At 40.2% G+C, this 21,715-nt stretch overlaps 2 protein-coding genes across 3 annotated transcripts in view; one reads left to right on the top strand and one right to left on the bottom strand.

The window, feature by feature from the left end:
* The window catches only part of DCT (dopachrome tautomerase), a 156,374-nt gene extending 148,849 nt beyond the window's left edge, over positions 1 to 7,525 (top strand). The window contains exon 11 of the mRNA XM_063792606.1: positions 673 to 7,525. Coding sequence (XP_063648676.1) covers positions 673 to 744 — 72 coding nt within the window. The 3' untranslated portion in view covers positions 745 to 7,525. The remainder of the gene's footprint in view (positions 1 to 672) is intronic.
* GPC6 (glypican 6) overlaps positions 3,679 to 21,715 on the bottom strand; it is a 1,182,651-nt gene continuing 1,164,614 nt past the window's right edge. For both annotated transcript variants that reach the window (XM_003952414.6, XM_509698.7), the window contains 2 exons: positions 18,467 to 18,642; positions 3,679 to 8,043 (listed from right to left, as the gene is read on the bottom strand). In XM_003952414.6, coding sequence (XP_003952463.1) covers positions 7,841 to 8,043; positions 18,467 to 18,642 — 379 coding nt within the window. In that variant the 3' untranslated portion in view covers positions 3,679 to 7,840. The remainder of the gene's footprint in view (positions 8,044 to 18,466; positions 18,643 to 21,715) is intronic.

Raw genomic sequence — 21,715 nt, 5'->3', positions numbered from 1 at the left:
AAAAGCTTGAGGACTCCTCATCTAGAGAAACTTTTTTTTTTTTTTTTTTAGATGGAGTCTCACTCTGTCACCCAGGCTGGAGTGCAGTGGTATGATCTTGACTCACTGCAACCTCTGCCTCCCGTGTTCAAGCAATTTTCCTGCCTCAGCCTCCCGAGTAGCTGGGACTTCAGGCACCCGCCACCATGCCCAGATAATTTTTATATTTTTAGTAAAGACGGGGTTTCACCATATTGGCCAGGCTGGTCTTGAACTTCTGACCTTGTGATCAGCCCCCCCCCCCCCACACCCCCGGGCCTCCCAAAGTGCTGTGATTACAGGTGTGAGCCACCGCACCCGGCCTAGAGAACCTTTTTAAGAAGGACACAACCTGTGCTCAATACCCCTGATTCTCTCAGGTAAAGATGGCAATGACCCATGCCTTTTAAGCAAGCATGAGGTAGAAAGCAACAATGAAAGTAGCTTTAACTCCAGGAATATGAAAGGCACAGGGGGTCCCTATGCTGCAGTCTTTATTTTAACTAAGAAAGCCCTCACTAGGACTTTGATTGGGCTGGCTGTTCAATGTTACGGTACTTTATAAGATGTTTTAACAGTCAGTGTAGTTTACAAAGCTGCCAAACTAGTTATCTGAGTTGGGTAATTGTTGAGCTGTTTTGATTTATATTTTAGGTCCACTCGACCATCAGAAGAGTTAAATTACAGACGGCTAATATAGGGGAGAGTCACTGGGAGTTGGGCTAAGCCCTGTGAATTTGATATCTAATTTGCTTCCTGTGAATATGGTGTCTAAGCCGAGTTGACAAACAAGGGGAAGCGGGCTTGATGCGTGTTTCTGTCTTAGGGATCATGCTTTGTTTCAAGGTGGCTGCAAGTTCAAAACTACATAAGAACCCAGAGTCCCCAGTCATTTATTTACTTAGGATTTTAATTTTGAAAAAAATTTAAGACACGAAGCAACTCCATCTCAGAATTAAAATTTCACATATATCCTTTATGCTAATAGAAATCTGTGGATTCCTGTTTTCACACTTGTTACCAATTTGCACACTTGTTGTCAATACTCAGAGCACGCTTGGAGAATTGAATTTGTAACAACAAAAACAAACATTCTTATATATTAATACCTTCATTTTTCTGTCCAGTTCTTACAGATCAGGGTTCATATCATGACCTTCTTAGTGTGATTGGGTGAGTTATTAATTTCACCGTGTCTCATTTTATTCAGTATAAAATGGGCATTATTATGTTTATATCATAGAGATGCTATAAAGATGAAATATGGCTGGGCATGGTGGCTCACGCCTGTAATCCCAGCACTTTGGGAGGCTGAGGCGGGCGGATCACGACGACAGGAATTCGAGACCAGCCTGGCCAACATGGTGAAACTCCGTCTCTACTAAAAATACAAAAAATTAGCCGGGCGTGGTGGCAGGCACCCGTAATCCCAGCTATTCGGGAGGCTGAGAGGCAGGAGAATCGCTTGAACCCCAGAGACGGAGGTTGCAGTGAGCCAAGATGGCGCCACTGCACTCCAGCCTGGGCGACAGAGCGAGAGACTCCAACAGAACGAGACTCCGTCCGCCCCACCCACCCCCACCCCCCCAAAAAATGTTAGTGAGTGCGACCAGCAGAGCTGCTGTGTCCCACTAGGGTTCTGGCTTCACCAGGGGATAAGACCATAGCTTTGGCCGTTAGGCTTAACATGGCTGCCCCAATTTTAGCGTCTTGCTCTTGCACCCAGGACCATGTTTGGCATGCGATAATTTCTCATTATCTATCTTTTGAAAAAAGTGGATAATTCCCAAAGTCAGCTCTTCAATCATCTCACCTCTTCAATCATCTCACCTCTCAGCACCTCACTGCAGTCACGCTGAAGTACAGGTCATTCCTGAACTGAGATCTCTGCATTTGCACTTTCTCTGCTTGGAAATTTCTATCCCCGGCTCTGCTCATGGTTGTCTCTTTCCCTGTCATTCATCACAGCTCCATCACCCCAGGCTCTCCTGGACCACTAACCTAAAGGAGAGTTTCCTTCCTGGTCGCTATCCCATTTCCTGTTTCATTCCTTCATGGAGCCTTTCACTTTCCGAATCTTCGTGTTCATTTATTGGCTTACATGTTGTCTGTCTCTTCCTCACTAAAGGGAGAGTGCGGAAATTTTAGTGTCTTGCTCTTGCACCCAGAACTGTTTGGCATGGGATGATTTCTCGTTACATATCTTTTGAAAAAGTGAATACTTGCTGAGGTCAGTAATTTTGTTTTAATTAAAAAAATCCACAGATGCTTGTTCTTATTAAAGGGAAGGTGGCTTTAGTCAAGGTAAATATTCTTCTGCTCTCTTGAATCCAGTTTGTAATCCTTCTTTCACCTTCTCTCCAAACTTGAGCATTCACAGGGTAAAAGTCCCATTTTCCCAATTTCTCGTTTTGCTTTATGCTTCAAGGTATACATGAGCTTGCGCTCCTTAAGCAGACTATAAAGGCAGGCATCTAATTCCTCCTGGCTTTGCTGCATGCCCTATTTATGAGCCAGCAAAATATGTTTGGCCACATGTTTACACCAGCAAAGAAATGTGTCTATGGAATGGAAATGTGTCTGCACTAAGTCAGTTGTCAACGTCTATTTAAACAGACTTAAATTTGTGCCTGCATGTTTCTAGCTCTCAAGATGCAAAAACACTTTATCCCTCATTGCCACTGTTTTACAAGTTGGATTTTTAAAATCAATGTAATTCTGTTACCATATTTGTGCATATACTTTAACTATATCCCTGTCCGCTTATCCAAAGAGCAAATTAAAATAAATATTGTTGTTACCTGATAAAAGTGTCTGGTTTCATTTATTTCTCTAAAACCACTTGGATGTTTTTCCTGCCCAATAAATTGGTTTCTGTTGCTTCCAAATAAAATTTGTTATATTTTGATCTTATAGATGGAATTATTCTAACATTCCTTAATTGCTTTGTAATAGTCACTTTTCTCAATAAAAACCAAAATAGTAATAATGTGAGCTAAATCACAGTATTTCTTACAGTTAAATGCTGTATTCTTGGTACCTTTGTTTGTATGGGTTCCTTTATTTATAAGATCATTCTTGAAATAAATTATTTATCTGTAATAATTATGATTAGCTGCATTAAGGAATGAATAATTTTCAACTGGTGGTTTTTCACAGCCAGTGATAAATCCCCTAGAGCAGGGTTTGTAGAGAATAAGAGTTCAATAAGTATTTGTGAAATAAATCTTTAGCAGGTTATACAATATTTAGCATGCCTGAGAGGATGGAAACATTTCAGAAGTATAAAAATCAACGCAATTGGCTAAATTGGGAAATTATTAGTCTTTTCACATTTGATCTTATTTTCTGACCTCATTTATAAAGTATTGACATCAGTTTTCAAGTCACTAAATTTATCCTCTGAGAAGAAATCAGTACAAAAGAACAGAGCTGCAGTATTTTCCATACACATTTGGGAAGCTCTAAATGTTCTAAAGTTCAAATAGTTCCTGATTTCAGATGCTGAGTGTACTTAGGAGAGTGGCACTGTTTTAATATACGGGGTTTGTTGTTGTTTTTTAATATTGAAGCTTCTAAAAATGTCTCAAACACAAAAAATTCCATGGCTCTGAAATTTAGACTATGACAATAATTAAGAAAATGCAGAAAGGGCACTGGTAGATTTTTAAAAACTATTTTAATACAAGATTAATAGCAATTTTCTATCCAAATCAGAAATGAAAAATCTTAACCCAAATAATATTCATTTGACAGTCACATAAAATTTTAGATTTGATTGGTGCACACATTTATCCTGCATATATATTATGTATATGCACAGAGAGACCTCACTATTATGCCATTGTTAGGGGTCTTTTCGTGGAAGTACCTCATTACAAGGCAATGTCAAAGGTTCCAGTAACTACTCAACTTTGAATGGAGTTCAAAATGTCCCCATGCTAAGCTGAGTCTGTGCCATAGCAAACCATGATATAGCAAGTCTCAAGAATGTGTACAAATCAATACTCTGTTTGTATAAGTTGGTCTAAAACTAAACACTGGCTAATGTCTCCAACAAGGAGGAACACATTACAAATTTACAAGTTATGGTTTCCTTTACTCTTCTGTTGGCAAAGCTAAATTGTGTTTTTAAATAAAAATCAGGTCTGTTCGTTAGTAAGTAAATGGAAATGTGTTTAAATTTCTGCAAGTCTTAGGTAAAACTTGCATTTGCTAATGCTTCTACGTTTAATCAAATCATTTGATAATTAGCTTTGCAAAAAGAAGTAATAAAAGAATCACATCTCAGGAATATGTTAAGGTTTTTTCCTCCTTAGGGACTTTAGTTCGTGTTCAGTCTGTAGCCGAAACATGTATGTAATGGCAAAAGAATTAAAGAAGGCTAATGTCTGCAGCAGGGAATATAAATTAAAAATCAGCGTTCTGCCTGTAATAATATTTTCAATGTGTTTGCTTTAAAGAATGTTACTTTTATAATTATTACTACTTATCAATGAATAATAATGTTTTTCAGTGTAGACAAAATAGTATTTTCTATCCCTTACATTTAAAGCAGGTGATACAAGTCATTGTAAGGGAGACAGATTTCTAGTGCTAATGTTCTACGATGGCTATAATCAAAGTACCAACTTGGCCTTCGTGAAAATGACAGAAGGTTGTCATGGTTGTCCTTCAATACAGAACCATAAACAGAGCTCTTATTGGTAAGTTTGTAATTCATTCTTCTCTGCTAAAGACTTTAGCCTCTGTTTAGCTTTTGTTGTGACACATACAAAGTATAATATATACCAATTACAGACGTGTATTTCTGTTAGAAAAATACATATTATAACTAAAGAACATGTAAATAGAGGCACTTCAATAAGCTAAGTGTTTGCAGTTATGAGCATCACCCACCAATTTCTAGTGTCAGGTTTCAGTGAGCCCATTCCTCTCTATTCATAACAAAAGTTATGATATGATTACAGAATTTAGGGAACATCAGAGCAAATGAGGGGCAGGTCATAAAAAATAATGAAGCCTCATGGCATCCCCTATCACTATGCTGAAATGAGAAAAAATAATTCGAGGGTTGAATTCCAAAATACTTACTGAAATAGGGTAACTAGGTTAAGTGAAATCCTTTAGGGCCAAAACATTTCTCATGTTAAATTAGTCTGAAAATCATATGACATAGTAATATGATGATAAAAACTAGGAAGTACAACTTGAATGATATTTTGACCACATCCATGCAGGGTGCTAACACTGTGACATCATTAACTGATATCATTTCAGCTCTCTGCCTGGCTCATTATGCATCACTATATCTCATCAATATGAATCATATTGATAATGAAGGTGTTGAAACAAATGAAGCAGGCGTTTATATATTAACTGTGTGTTTAGTGCGTATAGAACATGGGTTCACATTCATTAATATTATGTGTATTCATACACATGCACAAAACCTTTTGGGGGTGAAAGCACAGGAAAAACAAGGCATCCTGATCTAGTTCATAAAAGAGAATGCAGAAATATTTTAAAAAGGAAAGACCTGGAGTTTAAAGCCATAAAAGCAAGTTATTATTCAAATAGTCTGGAAAATCAAGGTTGATTTAATTTGTATTGCACCTTAATTATTGGAGAAAGACAATACCGACTTCTGAACACAGAATGAAATGAGCAATGTAAATGACTGGTCCTTCATAGAGAAGTCTTATGTGGAATTTGTGGTAGGAAGCCAAAATGTGGGCAGTGAAATGGAAGGTTTTCTAGGAGTATGTAATGATGAATTAGATGGTTAATTTCATAAAGGTTTAAATGAAAGAATGCCACAAAGTCTCTCATCATCCTACATTTTATATTTCATTAGGCATAAAGTAGCAATAGATGCTTGTAAATACTTTCTGTCTTGCAAAAGTGCTTGAATATACTTAATACTATTGTGCCACATGTGTTCTACTTAAATGTGATGACTAAATCAATAACTAATTTTAATTTTGATGAGAACAGATTGAAAAATACCATTTACGTGTCAATACTGTCGATGAGTTAATTAAAATGTAACTGGCCTACTACGGTGTCTTGAAACATTACTTTTCCCTACTCCAGATGCATCATAAAAACCAAGAAACATATGGATAGCCAACTGTATTCATAAAGCCCCAGTTTGGTTTATTTTGCTTCTCTCTGTCAGGGGGAGCGAAAGGCCTGGCTTTGGCCTACTTGGTGAACAGGTTAGGCTGTGGCTCTAAACTGGCCTATTGAGTTAGGTAATGTATCCAAGTGCCAGGCAGGAATCCCAGGCCGAAGGTGTTTTACATGAAAGCAATGGTTTTTCATGAATAACATTCTTTACACATACAGTTTCCATCACCGGTAAAGCCCTGCACACCAATGACTCATCCCATGAGTCTGGTGTAGTCTGGAGCACCCAGGCTGAAGCACACTCATGCAGAAGGGTGTGCCCTGGCAAACTTTTAATAAATGGACAGTTAGATACATAAAAAGTTCTCTTTCTTGATTCTTGGTGCTCACTGATCACTGAGGAATCCCTTCTTTGAGCAGCACAAAACAAGAAGAGCTGGTTGACAAAACATTTTCTTACAAAGGTGTGTCAACCCTGAGCTTGGAATTAAGAAGTTAAAATCTGTGATTTATATATACATAGATATAAAAATAGATGATCATACTAAGACTAAAAAAGTGAAAGAAATCTCCATGTCAATACTATATATATATTTTTTTTGTCTTGACTTTTTTTTTCTGTTGTGAGTTGTTTTGTAAGAGAATGCCCTTGTGATGCAGAAACCAACTGACACAAAGTAAATAGTTAAAAATGAAAACTCAGGAATGGATCTAATTGTGTTTCAATTCATTAAAAAAACTATTGTTTTGGGAGGGTAATGAGCACAGGGGCAGAAACGTCTAGTTAATGTCAAACCTGTGGCAAAAGCAGAGATTATATCATCAAAGATTATTTTCAATTGAGACTCTTGAGGAAGGTGAATTGATGGGGTTAGCTACTAGTAATTGAAGATGAAGGGGAAAATCTGTGCCAATTGGATACAGCAGACAGACATTAAGGGAATTAAGAATAATGGTGCCATTACTAAATTGAAATTGGGCAGAGTAAGACAGAGGTACTGAGTTGTAGTAATTTGTGTTCTCATATTAAAGACGGGATTCCAAATTTAGTATCAGTACCTCCAGATTAATTTGGTGTTGTTTGGTTAGAGTGCAAGATGATACCTCCAAGACAACAGTGCATTTTCACTACATTTAGAACAAACTTTAAGCTTTCTCCCCATAAGCATTTTTAAACCCGGATTTGTCACAAAAAAGCTTACACTGGAAGTTGGCTATCAATGCTGAACTTACAGTGTTAAAGTTCATTTATTTTTCTCTGTTTGCTTTTTTGTTGAAAATGTAGCTGTCTTGGGGTTTGGCCCGATTTTACAAGGAAAATTATTTTCTTTCTTCCTTTTTTATTTTAAATGAGAAAAAAAAAAAACCCTCACAACGTGAGATTCCTTTACTTCTGCAGCATAAAAGCAAATGAAGGTAAGAAAATCTCCTGGTACGAAAAATTTGAGTAAGAATTCTCTCTAGAATAAACAAGGTCCCCACAGATAGCTGAAGGAAAGAGGAAGCAGTTCAGTCTGGCACCCGGTACTCTTTGGGAAAACAAAAAGGGAGGCAGATTGCATTACTGCTCTCTTCTCATAGAAAACGGTAAGTTTTTGTGGCATGGTCCATTGTCCAAGAGTGTAAGAAAAGAAGTGAGTTGGCCATTCAGATAGCTAAAATGCAGTTTCATCTGACCAAAAACCCAAGATTATCTGCACAGTCTCTGCAGTGCCAGGACAATGCAGGTGAGAGACCAGGAGAGCAGGGAGTGGCCACGCTGGGCTGCGGAAGAGTCCACCTCTCTCCGGTCGGGATCCACTGCGGGGGCCTCTGTGGTGACAAACTCAAACTCCGTGGGACACACGTCATCCATGCACCCACTGCCACTCCCTGAGCCACTGGATTCATCACCTAGTGTGGAAAGATTGAAAAAGAAAGTTAGACCACTGATATGTTTAGGCTTTGTGGCCCCACCCAAATCTCATCTTGAATTGTAATCCCCATAATCCCCACCTGTCAGGGGAGAGGCCAGGTGGAGGTAATTCAATCATGGTGGTGGTTTCCCCCATCCTGTTCTCGTGATAGTGAGTGAGTTCTCACGAGATCTGATGGTTTTTTAAGGGGCTCTTCCCCCACGGCTTGGCACTTCTCTTTCCTGTCACCTTGTGAAGAAGGTCTTTTGCTTCCCCTTCGCCTTCCACCATGATCGTAATTTTCCTGAGGCCTCCCCAGCCATGCTGAACTGTGAGTTAATTAACCGCTTTCCTTTATAAATTACCCAGTCTCGGGCAGTTCTTTATAGCAGTATGAAAACGGACTAATACAACCAACTAGGAAAGAGTGGAAACAGAGCTCAGCAGATATGGGGCATGGTGGTGGGAGGCAAAATCTCCCCATCCATGGTCCCCCACCCTACCCAACAGGATTGTTTTTAATAGGCAGTGGTGTGATGAGTGGGTGGACTGTACAGAAATAGGTGTTTGAAGAACAATATCAACTGATACCTGAGTTATGCAACCCAAGGAATGTGTGAACCCCAGACTCAAGGGGAGGCCACACCTACCATGTTGGCCTTAGACATTTCTTCTGGCCAGTACTTAAGTTTAAGAAATTCCATTCTTTGCTCTTTTTATACTCAGAGCCATTGCTCTAGGAAGATACCATGCTTTTTAAAGGATTTTAAAAGAAAAATAGAGGAAAACAAGTTCTACAAATAGGAAATGAGAGGAGCAGCAGCAATAGTAGTGAGAGGTCTCTATCAATATGACTTTTGTCCACCTTTTCCCCACCTGTGTTCTCCTGAGAGCAAGGCTGGACTCCGTCCCAGCCAGCTTCTCCCTTTAAACCAGAAGTTGACAAACTATGACCTGCTGCTTGCTTTTGTATGGTCCATAACTCCAAAATGGTTTATTTACATAAAAGTATATATTTTATAGATATCCATAAAGTCTATTATCTATCTATCAATCAATCAATCAATCAATCAATCATAGGGTCTGGCTCTGTTGCCCAGGCTGGAGTGTAGTGGCGCCATCATAACTCACTGCAGCCCCAGACTCCTGGGCCTAAGTGATCTTCCTGCCTTAGCCTCCTAAGTAGCTGGGACTATAGGCATGTGCCTCTGTACCTGGTGGTTTTTATAGTTTTAAGTGTTTGAAAAAAATCAAGTGAAGAATATTTTATGACATGTAAAAAGTGTATGTGAAATTCACATTTTAGTGTCCATATATGAAGTTTTATTAGAATCCAACTACCCCTGTTCACATACATATTATCACGTTAGACCAGCAGTGTGGGGTAGTGGTGGCAGAGACGATGTGGCCCTCAAAGATTTAACATATTTAATATACGGTCCTTGACAGAAACAGTTGGCCATTCTCTGCTTGAAACCAAGGCCTTGGTACCCACAGAGTATGTCGACCCAGGGTAGCATCGTCCCTTCCTGCCCAACTTGCTTTCTTCCCTATTCCCACTTCTCAAGGCTTGATTCCTTCTTGACAAATCCTGTCACTCAAACCTGGCCCAGATCAGGCTGCCAATTACTAGCTTTATGAAAGTACTTTTCACCACTTGGAGGTGGTATTATTTATGTGCCTGTTCACTTGCTTACTGTTTATCTCCTTCTCAAGAATGTTAACTGAGGACATAATGTTTGAGAGGGTAGAGATTTGGTAAATCCTGTTCATTTCTGTACCTCTAAGGTCTTCAGTGGCCCCTGGCATACAGCAAGTGCTCAACAAATACTTGCTGAATAAATAAATGTGCTTTGGGCAGTTACTCAACTTTTGCAGTTTCCTCACTTAAACAAATACAGATGACAATATTGACCTTGGAGAGAGTGTGTGAAGACAAATCACTAGAGTGCTCGAGGACACCAAACCCAGTGCTGCCAATGATGCCTGATGGAAAAAACATGGTTCCTACAGCAAAGGCGACCTGGAAAGTACCCTGACATCTGTTATTTAAATGCACCAGGGTAAACCAGTTAGACTCACTGAGGCTCCGTTTCCTCACCTGTAAAAATGAGAGTAATAACATCTATCTGTTAGGAGAAATGATGTTCCTGGAAGGGCTCAGGAAACTGGAAGCTTTGTAAGGACATTAGCTATTTCTCTCACTTGCTCAATGATTTCCAACCAATGTCCCTAAACTCCTCCCTGCTAGTCCAAAATGGTGATGCTCTGTTGAGCTGCTCCTGAGAAACCAGGGCCATCCTTAGCTGCTGGATGCTACTTAAGTAAAGCTGGGGCAGTGTAGGGACTCTTCTAATGTCCTCTTGAATGAGAAAGACACAATTAGAGAATGAGCACAGTTTCTTTTTTTAATGGGACATGTAAATACCAGATAAGATCACTTCAATACACTATACTAGGTTATCAACATTTTCTCTGATTTATCTTTAGTGGCCTTTACAAGGGGGAAAATTCCTGTTAATTAAATTCAGAGATATCAGAATTGCTAAGGGAATTGTTCTGAACACTGGTGTCATGAACAAGAAGTAATACAACCTTTACAGAGATATTATTAAAATGATTTAGAATATTAAAAAATGTGGGAAGCAAATATGACAGGAGATTTTGGCTGGAAAAAATAATGGCCCCATCTCTTTTTGAAAAGGAATCACAAATGCAAATATTAAGGGGTGGGATGAGTAACTTAAAAAAATGTTCAAAGCAATAAGGATGCTGATGCTTATAAAATGTGATAATGGTTTGTATGACAGACACCAGCCTAAAATAGAGGGCCACATTTGGTGCTTGGGTTAGAACTCAGGGATCCTCTTAATCGTTGATTTTATTTTCTTTTGAGGGGAAATGGAGTAAGATCTCTGCCTCCTGGCCATTCCCTGAGCTTTGCAGCTTGATATGTGCATAACCTCTTTAGGTCAGAGAGGAGTGAGAAGCAACAAAGCCAAGCCAACTAATTCTTTATATATATATATATATATATATTTTTTTTTTGTATTATACTTCAAGTTTTAGGGTACATGTGCACATTGTGCAGGTTAGTTACATATTTATACATGTGCCATGCTGGTGTGCTGCACCCACTAACTCGTCATCTAGCATTAGGTATATCTCCCAGTGCTATCCCTCCCCCCACCCCACAACAGTCCCCAGAGTGTGATATTCCCTTTCCTGTGTCCAAGTGATCTCATTGTTCAATTCCCACCTATGAGTGAGAATATCCGGTGTTTGGTTTTTTGTTCTTGTGATAGTTTACTGAGAATGATGATTTCCAATTTCATCCATGTCCCTACAAAGGACATGAACTCATCATTTTTTTATGGCTGCATAGTATTCCATGGTGTATATGTGCCACATTTTCTTAATCCAGTCTATCACTGTTGGACATTTGGGTTGGTTCCAAGTCTTTGCTATTGTGAATAATGCCGCAATAAACATACGTGTGCATGGGTCTTTATAGCAGCATGATTTATAATCCTTTGTGTATATACCCAGTAATGGGATGGCTGGGTCAAATGGTATTACCAGTTCTAGATCCCTGAGGAATCGCCACACTGACTTCCACAATGGTTGAACTAGTTTACAGTCCCACCAACAGTGTAAAAGTGTTCCTATTTCTCCACATCCTCTCCAGCACCTGTTGTTTCCTGACTTTTTAATGATTGCCGTTCTAACTGGTGTGAGATGGTATCTCATTGTGGTTTTGATTTGCATTTCTCTGATGGCCAGTGATGATGAGCATTTTTTCATGTGTTTTTTGGCTGCATAAATGTCTTCTTTTGAGAAGTGTCTGTTCATGTCCTTCGCCCACTTTTTGATGGGGTTGTTTGTTTTTCTCTTGTAAATTTATTTGAGTTCATTGTAGATTCTGGATATTAGCCCTTTGTCAGATGAGTAGGTTGCGAAAATTTTCTCCCATTTTGTAGGTTGCCTGTTCACTGTGATGGTAGTTTCTTTTGCTGTGCAGAAGCTCTTTAGTTTAATTAGATCCCATTTGTCAATTTTGTCTTTTGTTGCCATTGCTTTTGGTGTTTTAGACATGAAGTCCTTGCCCATGCCTATGTCCTGAATGGTAATGCCTAGGTTTTCTTCTAGGGTTTTTATGGTTTTAGGTCTAACGTTTAAGTCTTTAATCCATCTTGAATTGATTTTTGTATAAGGTGTAAGGAAGGGATCCAGTTTCAGCTTTCTACATATGGCTAGCCAGTTTTCCCAGCACCATTTATTAAATAGGGAATCTTTTCCCATTGCTTGTTTTTCTCAGGTTTGTCAAAGATCAGATAGTTGTAGATATGCTGCGTTATTTCTGAGGGCTCTGTTCTGTTCCATTGATCTGTATCTCTGTTTTGGTACCGGTACCATGCTATTTTGGTTACTGTAGCCTTGTAGTATAGTTTGAAGTCAGGTAGTGTGATGCCTCCAGCTTTGTTCTTTTGGCTTAGGATTGACTTGGCGATGCGGGCTCTTTTTTGGTTCCATATGAACTTTAAATTAGATTTTTCCAATTCTGTGAAGAAAGTCATTGGTAGCTTGATGGGGATGGCATTGAATCTGTAAATTACCTTGGGCAGTATGGCCATTTTCATGATATTGATTCTTCCTACCCATGAGCATGGAATGTTCTTCCATTTGTTTGTATCCTCTTTTATTTCCTTGAGCAGTGGTTTGTAGTTCTCCTTGAAGAGGTCCTTCACATCCCTTGTAAGTTGGATTCCTAGGTATTTTATTCTCTTTGAAGCAATTGTGAATGGGAGTTCACTCATGATTTGGCTCTCTGTTTGTCTGTTGTTGGTGTATAAGAATGCTTGTGATTTTTGTACATTGATTTTGTATCCTGAGACTTTGCTGAAGTTGCTTATCAGCTTAAGGAGATTTTGGGCTGAGACAATGGGGTTTTCTAGATATACAATCATGTCATCTGCAAACAGGGACAATTTGACTTCCTCTTTTCCTGATTGAATACCTTTTATTTCCTTCTCCTGCCTAATTGCCCTGGCCAGAACTTCCAACACTATGTTGAATAGGAGTGGTGAGAGAGGGCATCCCTGTCTTGTGCCAGTTTTCAAAGGGAATGCTTCCAGTTTTTGCCCATTCAGTATGATATTGGCTGTGGGTTTGTCATAGATAGCTCTTATTATTTTGAAATACGTCCCATCAGTACCTAATTTATTGAGAGTTTTTAGCATGAAGGGTTGTTGAATTTTGTCAAAGGCTTTTTCTGCATCTATTGAGATAATCATGTGGTTTTTGTCTTTGGCTCTGTTTATATGCTGGATTACATTTATTGATTTGCGTATATTGAACCAGCCTTGCATCCCAGGGATGAAGCCCACTTGATCATGGTGGATAAGCTTTTTGATGTGCTGCTGGATTCGTTTTGCCAGTATTTTATTGAGGATTTTTGCATCAATGTTCATCAAGGATATTGGTCTAAAATTCTCTTTTTTTGTTGTGTCTCTGCCTGGATTTGGTATCAGAATGATGCTGGCCTCATAAAATGAGTTAGGGAGGATTCCCTCTTTTTCTATTGATTGGAATAGTTTCAGAAGGAATGGTACCAGTTCCTCCTTGTACCTCTGGTAGAATTCGGCTGTGAATCCATCTGGTCCTGGACTCTTTTTGGTTGGTAAGCTATTGATTATTGCCACAATTTCAGATCCTGTTATTGTTCTATTCAGAGATTCAACTTCTTCCTGGTTTAGTCTTGGGAGAGTGTATGTGTCGAGGAATTTATCCATTTCTTCTAGATTTTCTAGTTTATTTGCGTAGAGGTGTTTGTAGTATTCTCTGATGGTAGTCTGTATTTCTGTGGGATCGGTGGTGATATCCCCTTTATCATTTTTTATTGTGTCTATTTGATTCTTCTCTCTTTTTTTCTTTATTAGTCTTGCTAGCAGTCTATCAATTTTGTTGATCCTTTCAAAAAACCAGCTCCTGGATTCATTAATTTTTTGAAGGGTTTTTTGTGTCTCTATTTCCTTCAGTTCTGCTCTGATTTTAGTTATTTCTTGCCTTCTGATAGCTTTTGAATGTGTTTGCTCTTGCTTTTCTAGTTCTTTTAATTGTGATGTTAGGGTGTCAATTTTGGATCTTCCCTGCTTTCTCTTGTGGGCATTTAGTGCTATAAATTTCCCTCTACACACTGCTTTGAATGCATCCCAGAGATTCTGGTATGTTGTGTCTTTGTTCTCGTTGGTTTCAAAGAACATCTTTATTTCTGCCTTCATTTCGTTATGTACCCAGTAGTCATTCAGGAGCAGGTTGTTCAGTTTCCACGTAGTTGAGCGGTTTTGAGTGAGATTCTTAATCCTGAGTTCTAGTTTGATTGCACTGTGGTCTGAGAGATAGTTTGTTATAATTTCTGTTCTTTTACATTTGCTGAGGAGAGCTTTACTTCCAAGTATGTGGTCAATTTTGGAATAGGTGTGGTGTGGTGCTGAAAAAAATGTATATTCTGTTGATTTGGGGTGGAGAGTTCTGTAGATGTCTATTAGGTCCGCCTGGTGCAGAGCTGAGTTCAATTCCTGGGTATCCTTGTTGACTTTCTGTCTCGTTGATCTGTCTAATGTTGACAGTGGGGTGTTAAAGTCTCCCATTATTACTGTGTGGGAGTCTAAGTCTCTTTGTAGGTCACTCAGGACTTGCTTTCTGAATCTTGGTGCTCCTGTATTGGGTGCATATATATTTAGGATAGTTAGCTCTTCTTGTTGAATTGATCCCTTTACCATTATGTAATGGCCTTGTTAGTCTCTTTTGATCTTTGTTGGTTTAAAGTCTGTTTTATCAGAGACTAGGATTGCAACCCCTGCCTTTTTTTGTTTTCCATTTGCTTGGTAGATCTTCCTCCATCCTTTTATTTTGAGCCTATGTGTGTCTCTGCACATGAGACGGGTTTCCTGAATACGGCACACTGATGGGTCTTGACTCTTCATCCAATTTGCCAGTCTGTGTCTTTTAATTGGAGCATTTAGTCCATTTACATTTAAAGTTAATATTGTTATGTGTGAATTTGATCCTGTCATTATGATGTTAGCTGGCGATTTTGCTCGTTAGTTGATGCAGTTTCTTCCTAGTCTTGATGGTCTTTACATTTTGGCATGATTTTGCAGTGGCTGTTATCAGTTGTTCCTTTCCATGTTTAGAGCTTCCTTCAGGAGCTCTTTTAGGGCAGGCCTGGTGGTGACAAAATCTCTCAGCATTTGCTTGTCTGTAAAGTATTTTATTTCTCCTTTGCTTATGAAGCTTAGTTTGGCTGGATATGAAATTCTGGGTTGAAAATTCTTTTGTTTAAGAATGTTGAATATTGGCCCCCACTCTCTTCTGGCTTGTAGGGTTTCTGCCGAGAGATCCGCTGTTATTCTGATGGGCTTCCCTTTGAGGGTAACCCGACCTTTCTCTCTGGCTGCCCTTAACATTTTTTCCTTCATTTCAACTTTGGTGAATCTGACAATTATGTGTCTTGGAGTTGCTCTTCTCGAGGAGTATCTTTGTGGCGTTCTCTGTATTTCCTGAATCTGAACGTTGGCCTGCCTTGCTAGATTGGGGAAGTTCTCCTGGATAATATCCTGCAGAGTGTTTTCAAACTTGGTTCCATTCTCCCCATCACTTTCAGGTACACCAATCAGATGTAGATTTGGTCTTTTCACATAGTCCCATATTTCTTGGAGGCTTTGCTCATTTCTTTCTATTCTTTTTTCTCTAAACTTCCCTTCTCGCTTCATTTCATTCATTTCATCTTCCATCGCTGACACCCTTTCTTCCAGTTGATTGCATTGGCTCCTGAGGCTTCTGCATTCTTCACGTAGTTCTCGAGCCTTGGTTTTCAGCTCCATCAGCTCCTTTAAGCACTTCTCTGCATTGGTTATTCTAGTTATACATTCTTCTAAATTTTTTTCAAAGTTTTCAACTTCTTTGCCTTTGGTTTGAATGTCCTCCCGTAGCTCAGAGTAATTTGATGGTCTGAAGCCTTCTTCTCTCAGCTTGTCAAAGTCATTCTCCATCCAGCTTTGTTCCGTTGCTGGTGAGGAACTGCGTTCCTTTGGAGGAGGAGAGGTGCTCTGCTTTTTAGAGTTTCCAGTTTTTCTGTTCTGTTTTTTCCCCATCTTTGTGGTTTTATCTACTTTTGGTCTTTGATGATGGTGAGGTACAGATGGGTTTTTGGTGTGGATGTCCTTTCTGTTTGTTAGTTTTCCTTCTAACAGACAGGACCCTCAGCTGCAGGTCTGTTGGAATACCAGGCCATGTGAGGTGTCAGTGTGCTCCTGCTCGGGGGGGTGCCTCCCAGTTAGGCTGCTCGGGGGGTCAGGGGTCAGGGACCCACTTGAGGAGGCAGTCTGCCCGTTCTCAGATCTCCAGCTGCGTGCTGGGAGAACCACTGCTCTCTTCAAAGCTTTCAGACAGGGACATTTAAGTCTGCAGAGGGTACTGCTGTCCTTCTGTTTGTCTGTGCCCTGCCCCCAGAGGTGGAGCCTACAGAGGCAGGCAGGCCTCCTTGAGCTGTGGTGGGCTCCACCCAGTTGGAGCTTCCTGGCTGCTTTGTTTACCTAATCAAGCCTGGGCAATGGCGGGCGCCCCTCCCCCAGCCTCGCTGCCGCCTTGCAGTTTGATCTCAGATTGCTGTGCTAGCAATCAGCGAGACTCCGTGGGGTAGGACCCTCTGAGCCAGGTGCGGGATTTAATCTTGTGGTGTGCCGTTTTTTAAGCCGGTGGGAAAAGCACAGTATTCGGGTGGGAGTGACCCGATTTTCCAGGTGCTGTCCGTCACCACTTTCTTTGACTCAGAAAGGGAACTCCCTGACCCCTTGCGCTTCCCAATGAGGCAATGCCTCGCCCTGCTTCGGCTCGCACACGGTGCGCGCACCCACTGACCTGCGCCCACTGTCTGGCACTCCCTAGTGAGATGAACCCAGTACCTCAGATGGAAATGCAGAAATCACCGTCTTCTGCATTGCTCACACTGGGAGCTGTAGACCGGAGCTGTTCCTATTCGGCCATCTTGGCTCCTGTCCCCCAACTAATTCTTATGTATCTTGAATTATTCATTCCAACAGCCACTCTCTAGATAATAGAGCATTTTATTTAATAGAGAAGACAATGGATAAAATGAGAGGTGTAAGGCTAAGTGCTAACAAGGGTGAAGCAACAATGGCTGAAACCTGTGTAATGTTCTCTTCTGAAGAGGAAAGGAGGGGTTTAGTAAAAGGAGGAGAGATAATGGGATTATTTTGAGGAATTTTACAGTAATAACATCCATTGGGTTGGTAATTATTCTGTGTTTAGAAAATCATTTTTTTGAGTTCTTTAAAATGGAATAAAGCACAAAAATTGTTTGCAGGGGATAACTTGGTAGGCTGATAACTATGACTGAAATGACTTGAGGTCTTCTATCTGTCACTTATTTCTTTCTATCTCATTAATCCAAGCACACAAGCATCATCTTATGATTCAGTGACCAAATTACAGAATCACTAGCAACTTCACATCTTATGTTCAAGAATCCTTGTCCTGGAAATTCTCTTTGTAAGGGTAATATTTTTAAAAAGCAACAAGCAACAATGACAGAAAAAACTCTTTTTTTGTAGTTAGTCATCTTGAAACTACTCAGACAAAACCCATATATAGTTTCATGTCAATGTTCACTTAGTAGTCTTCCAAATTATTTTTGATGCTTCTTTGATCCTTAATGAAATAGTCGTGTGTAATATTGCACTAGAATTTACAATTTCTCTCAATATTTCAGATATAAATATCTATGGGTTGTGTATGTGCATAGCTGGATAGAGAGGGAAATGATATAGTCAGCTACATCTACCCACCAGACACTATCATAGCTCCTCAAATGAGGCTTCTAAAAGCCTCTGAAGCAGGGATGCTTCCCATTCTATAGAAGAGGAACCTGAGACTCAAGAAGTAGAGTAATTTGTAGAGACTCTAATTAATAAAGAATAAGACAGGGATTCTAGCTTAGGCTTGTCTAAGCAATCTGCTGAGCTTTCTTCTTTTGGTGGGAACAGGGCAGAAGTTTGGGTCAGATGTGAATACTGATGAGGACAGGAGAAAGTGAAAAAATTACTTTGCTGTTTTGTCATTAATGAATCAACTGGTAGATGAAACTCAATTTCAGCTTTGGTATGGCTGAATGTAATCCATTGCAATTATTCCTTGTGTTGTGGAATTTATGATTTTATTCGTATCCTATGTTTTGTGGATCAGAGCTCTCTGTCCAAAAGACTATAACAAGAATCACAGCCTGGGGAAGAATGAGAATAAATTAAAAGGGCATATTGCTCTTGAAGAAAGTCAGGACGTCATCTTCTAAAACCATTTTTTACTTTGAAAATTTCTGGTGCTGGGAAGGATTTTCTTACTTGTGTCCTGGAAATTGACATCATTGCCATTGTAGGCGTTTTTTAGTTTGTTGGTCATCACACGGAGAGCCATAATCTGCTGTCTGATGAAAGTGTCAGGCCGAGTGATGTCCACATCCACCTCGGGATTGTTGATCTGGTTGGTGAGCCCATCATTCATGATCTCAGGCAAGTATCTGCAAGGCAGAGAGGGAGAGAACAGCTCAGGGAGATGCCACAGAAACTGTAAAACCAGATGCTGCCATGCAAAACCAGATGACTGTCTCTGACAGTCAGCCAAGACACCTGGCAAAAACTGGATTTAGTTCCTGGAAAAAAATGCCAAATAGTGAAAACATGGAATACATTTTTTCAGATGAAGATGTGGCTAAAATAGCCTCAGACTAGTTTTTTTTTTTTTTTAAACGGCACTGAGTTCTTAGGTAGGTCTGCCTACAAATAAATGCGAAATTGGGGACCTATAAGAAACCACTTGTATTAGTCTGTTCTCACACTGAAACATACATACCTGAGACTGGGTAATTTAGAAAGAAAAAGAGGTTTAATAGACTCACAGTTCCACATAGCTGGAGAGACCTCACAATCATGGTGGAAGAGGAGCAAAGGCACATCTTACATGGTGGCAGGCAAGAGAAGTGCCAAGTAAAAGGGGGAAATGCCCCTTATAAAACCATCAGATGTTGTGAGATCTCACTTACTATCATGAGAACAGCAGCATGGGGTAACAGCCCCCATGATTCAATTACCTCCCACCAATTCCCTCTCATGACACCTGGGGATTATGGAACTACAAGTCAAGATGGAATTTGGGAGGGGACACAGCCAAACCACATCACCACTACTTAACATTAATGACTCTTTCCTCCCTCCATCCCAAATGTTAGCTTAGGTCAAGGATTCGATACCTTCCTCAGTTCTGCTAATTTTGGTAGTAAGAACTGGGCTTATAAATTACATATGATCCAAGAGAGTTCTCTGTGAGGATGCCCATTCTCAACTGCAGAGGCCCTACCTCAGATCTTAATCAGAAGAAATTCTGGATATGAAAAACCTGCTTTGGGGACATTTCAGAAGTAAGCAGTGGTTACTGGAATGATTGAGGTGTCTATTAGGGTTTTTATTTTGTAATAGAATCTTGGGTTCAATTAGGTAGATTTACCAATGTTCAGTAAAACAGAAGGGTAAAATCAAATGATTCTGAGTTTCACATTTCTTTCCCTTGTACCAAAATGTCAAAATTGTCAGTCCTTCAATGTGAGCTGCCTAAGCTGCCTAGGGGTATTTATATAAGTGGAGGCTAAAGATCTTGGAAATGTGCTTGGGGCCCTCTCTGACTCCTTACTCTCACAATCTGTCCATCTTCCAGTCCTCTTCCTCTTCTCACAGAGCTTCTTATGCTTGCTTCTATTTTCCCATTTCCCATTTCTCTCACTGGAGAGACACCCCTCTGCAGCCTCAAAGTGACCTCCCCAACGCCATTCTTTCCTCTCTAGAGCATCCTGCACATGCTGTATGATTAATTTTCAAAAAATATTGCTTTCATCATATCACCCTTCTCTTTAAAAACTTTTGAGGATAGTAGCTAATGTCCAATAACTACCAGGCACTGCAGTAAACATTTGACGCACATCTTTAAATTCAGCACAACAGCAAATCTAGGAGATGGGGAGTATTTTATCCTTGTTTTATGAAACAGAAAACTGAGGCTTAGTGAGAATAAGCAAATGTGCAAAGTCACAGAGCTAATAGCTGGCAAAACCATGACTTACTCCCAGTCTAGCTCTGGAGCCCCAGTGCAAAAACACTGCCCCAGACTGCCTGGAGGATCATCAACTAGAATTCACATGTTATAGCTCAGCAATCAAAGGGTCTCCACCCACTTCTACTTTCTCATACTCTCTCCAGGGACCCTTCTTGTCTTATAGAGTCAACTCACTGTAGCCATCCTATGCCTTCCTGTCCTACAGGTTTTCCTTGCATAGTGCAATTTCCCATTTAAGTCCCAAATACCCTTAAAGACACAGGCCTATCCTCACTTTCTCCTCAAGATATTTCCCAGCTTTCAGGGATCTGCCTACCCTTTTGTAAGGGGGCCAGGTTTGGTTGGGCATTTCGTGCACTGCACAAACTCACCCCTTGAAGCTGCAGGAGTGAGTTGGTGCTGAAGTCCAGCCTCACTTCTGTGGTCACCAAGCTACACCCCTGCAGGGCACCATCCACCAAAAGACGTGCCTTTTTCTTTTCTTTTTGGTACTCTTTTTATTTTAGAAAACCTCAATACATATAAAAGTAAAGACAATAACATAATGAACCCCCATGCACCCATCTGGGTGCGTTTTTCTAATTCCTACCAAGGTGCTATATTTGTCTGTGTCCTGGTAAGAAACAGACGGCACACTCAAAGGGGTAATAAAGAGAGTTTAAAGAAGACGCTATTTATAAAGGTGTGGACAAATTAAAGGAAACCAGCCCAAAGAGGTGAAGCACCCTGGGGCTGGCTACAGGAGAGGGGGCCCCAGGGGATAAGATGAAGAAGTTGTTAGTGGAATGAACAAGAACTGATACCACAGAGAGGCACCCAAAGACACAGTAACTGCCAAACCAAGACCTATCAGAGGGGACCGGGGCAGGATGCCCCGACCCCTGTAGTCCCTCCTCTTGACCTCCAGCTGCTGCCTCCCATTGGCTGATCCAACTGGAAGCTGGTGGGCAAGGGAGCCCAGATGATACAGCTTGTAGAGGGTCCTCGAGGGCTGAGGCCACAGTGGATTGATGAAGATTGGGTCTGACAGGGAATCAGGACATCCAGCTCTGGCCCTCTACAGGCCTGGGACAGCCCTACCTAATTGCCATTACTGTTATTCTTTTACTTGCTCTACTGTTGTTGCTTGAAAGCTCAAAAAACATCTTTTCCTCTATTTTATTATTCCTATCTACATATTCTTGCATAATATCCATATGCTTGAAATTCTTCCCTTCCTGCAAGTGATTTTCCAAGTTCTGGAAACCAAAAGCTCTATCCATCAACCTCCAAAAGAAGAACTACACAGAGAGACTTTGGTATTTAAGCTATTTTTCAGGTATTGAATCTATGCTTGATGTGTTTGTGTATGAATTGGTTTACTCATTTTAAATCAGAGGTCCCATGAATAAGCTCCATGTCTTCATCCATATCTTGAACAAAATCGACTTCACAATGCTCACTAAATAATGAATAATAAAACACACAGAGTGCATTGTAAATTCTTT

This window comes from Pan troglodytes, chromosome 14, assembly GCF_028858775.2.
Source record: "Pan troglodytes isolate AG18354 chromosome 14, NHGRI_mPanTro3-v2.0_pri, whole genome shotgun sequence".
Lineage (NCBI taxonomy): Eukaryota > Metazoa > Chordata > Mammalia > Primates > Hominidae > Pan > Pan troglodytes.
The sequence above is the reverse complement of the archived record's forward strand: the minus strand, read 5'-3'. Positions and strand labels throughout refer to the sequence as shown.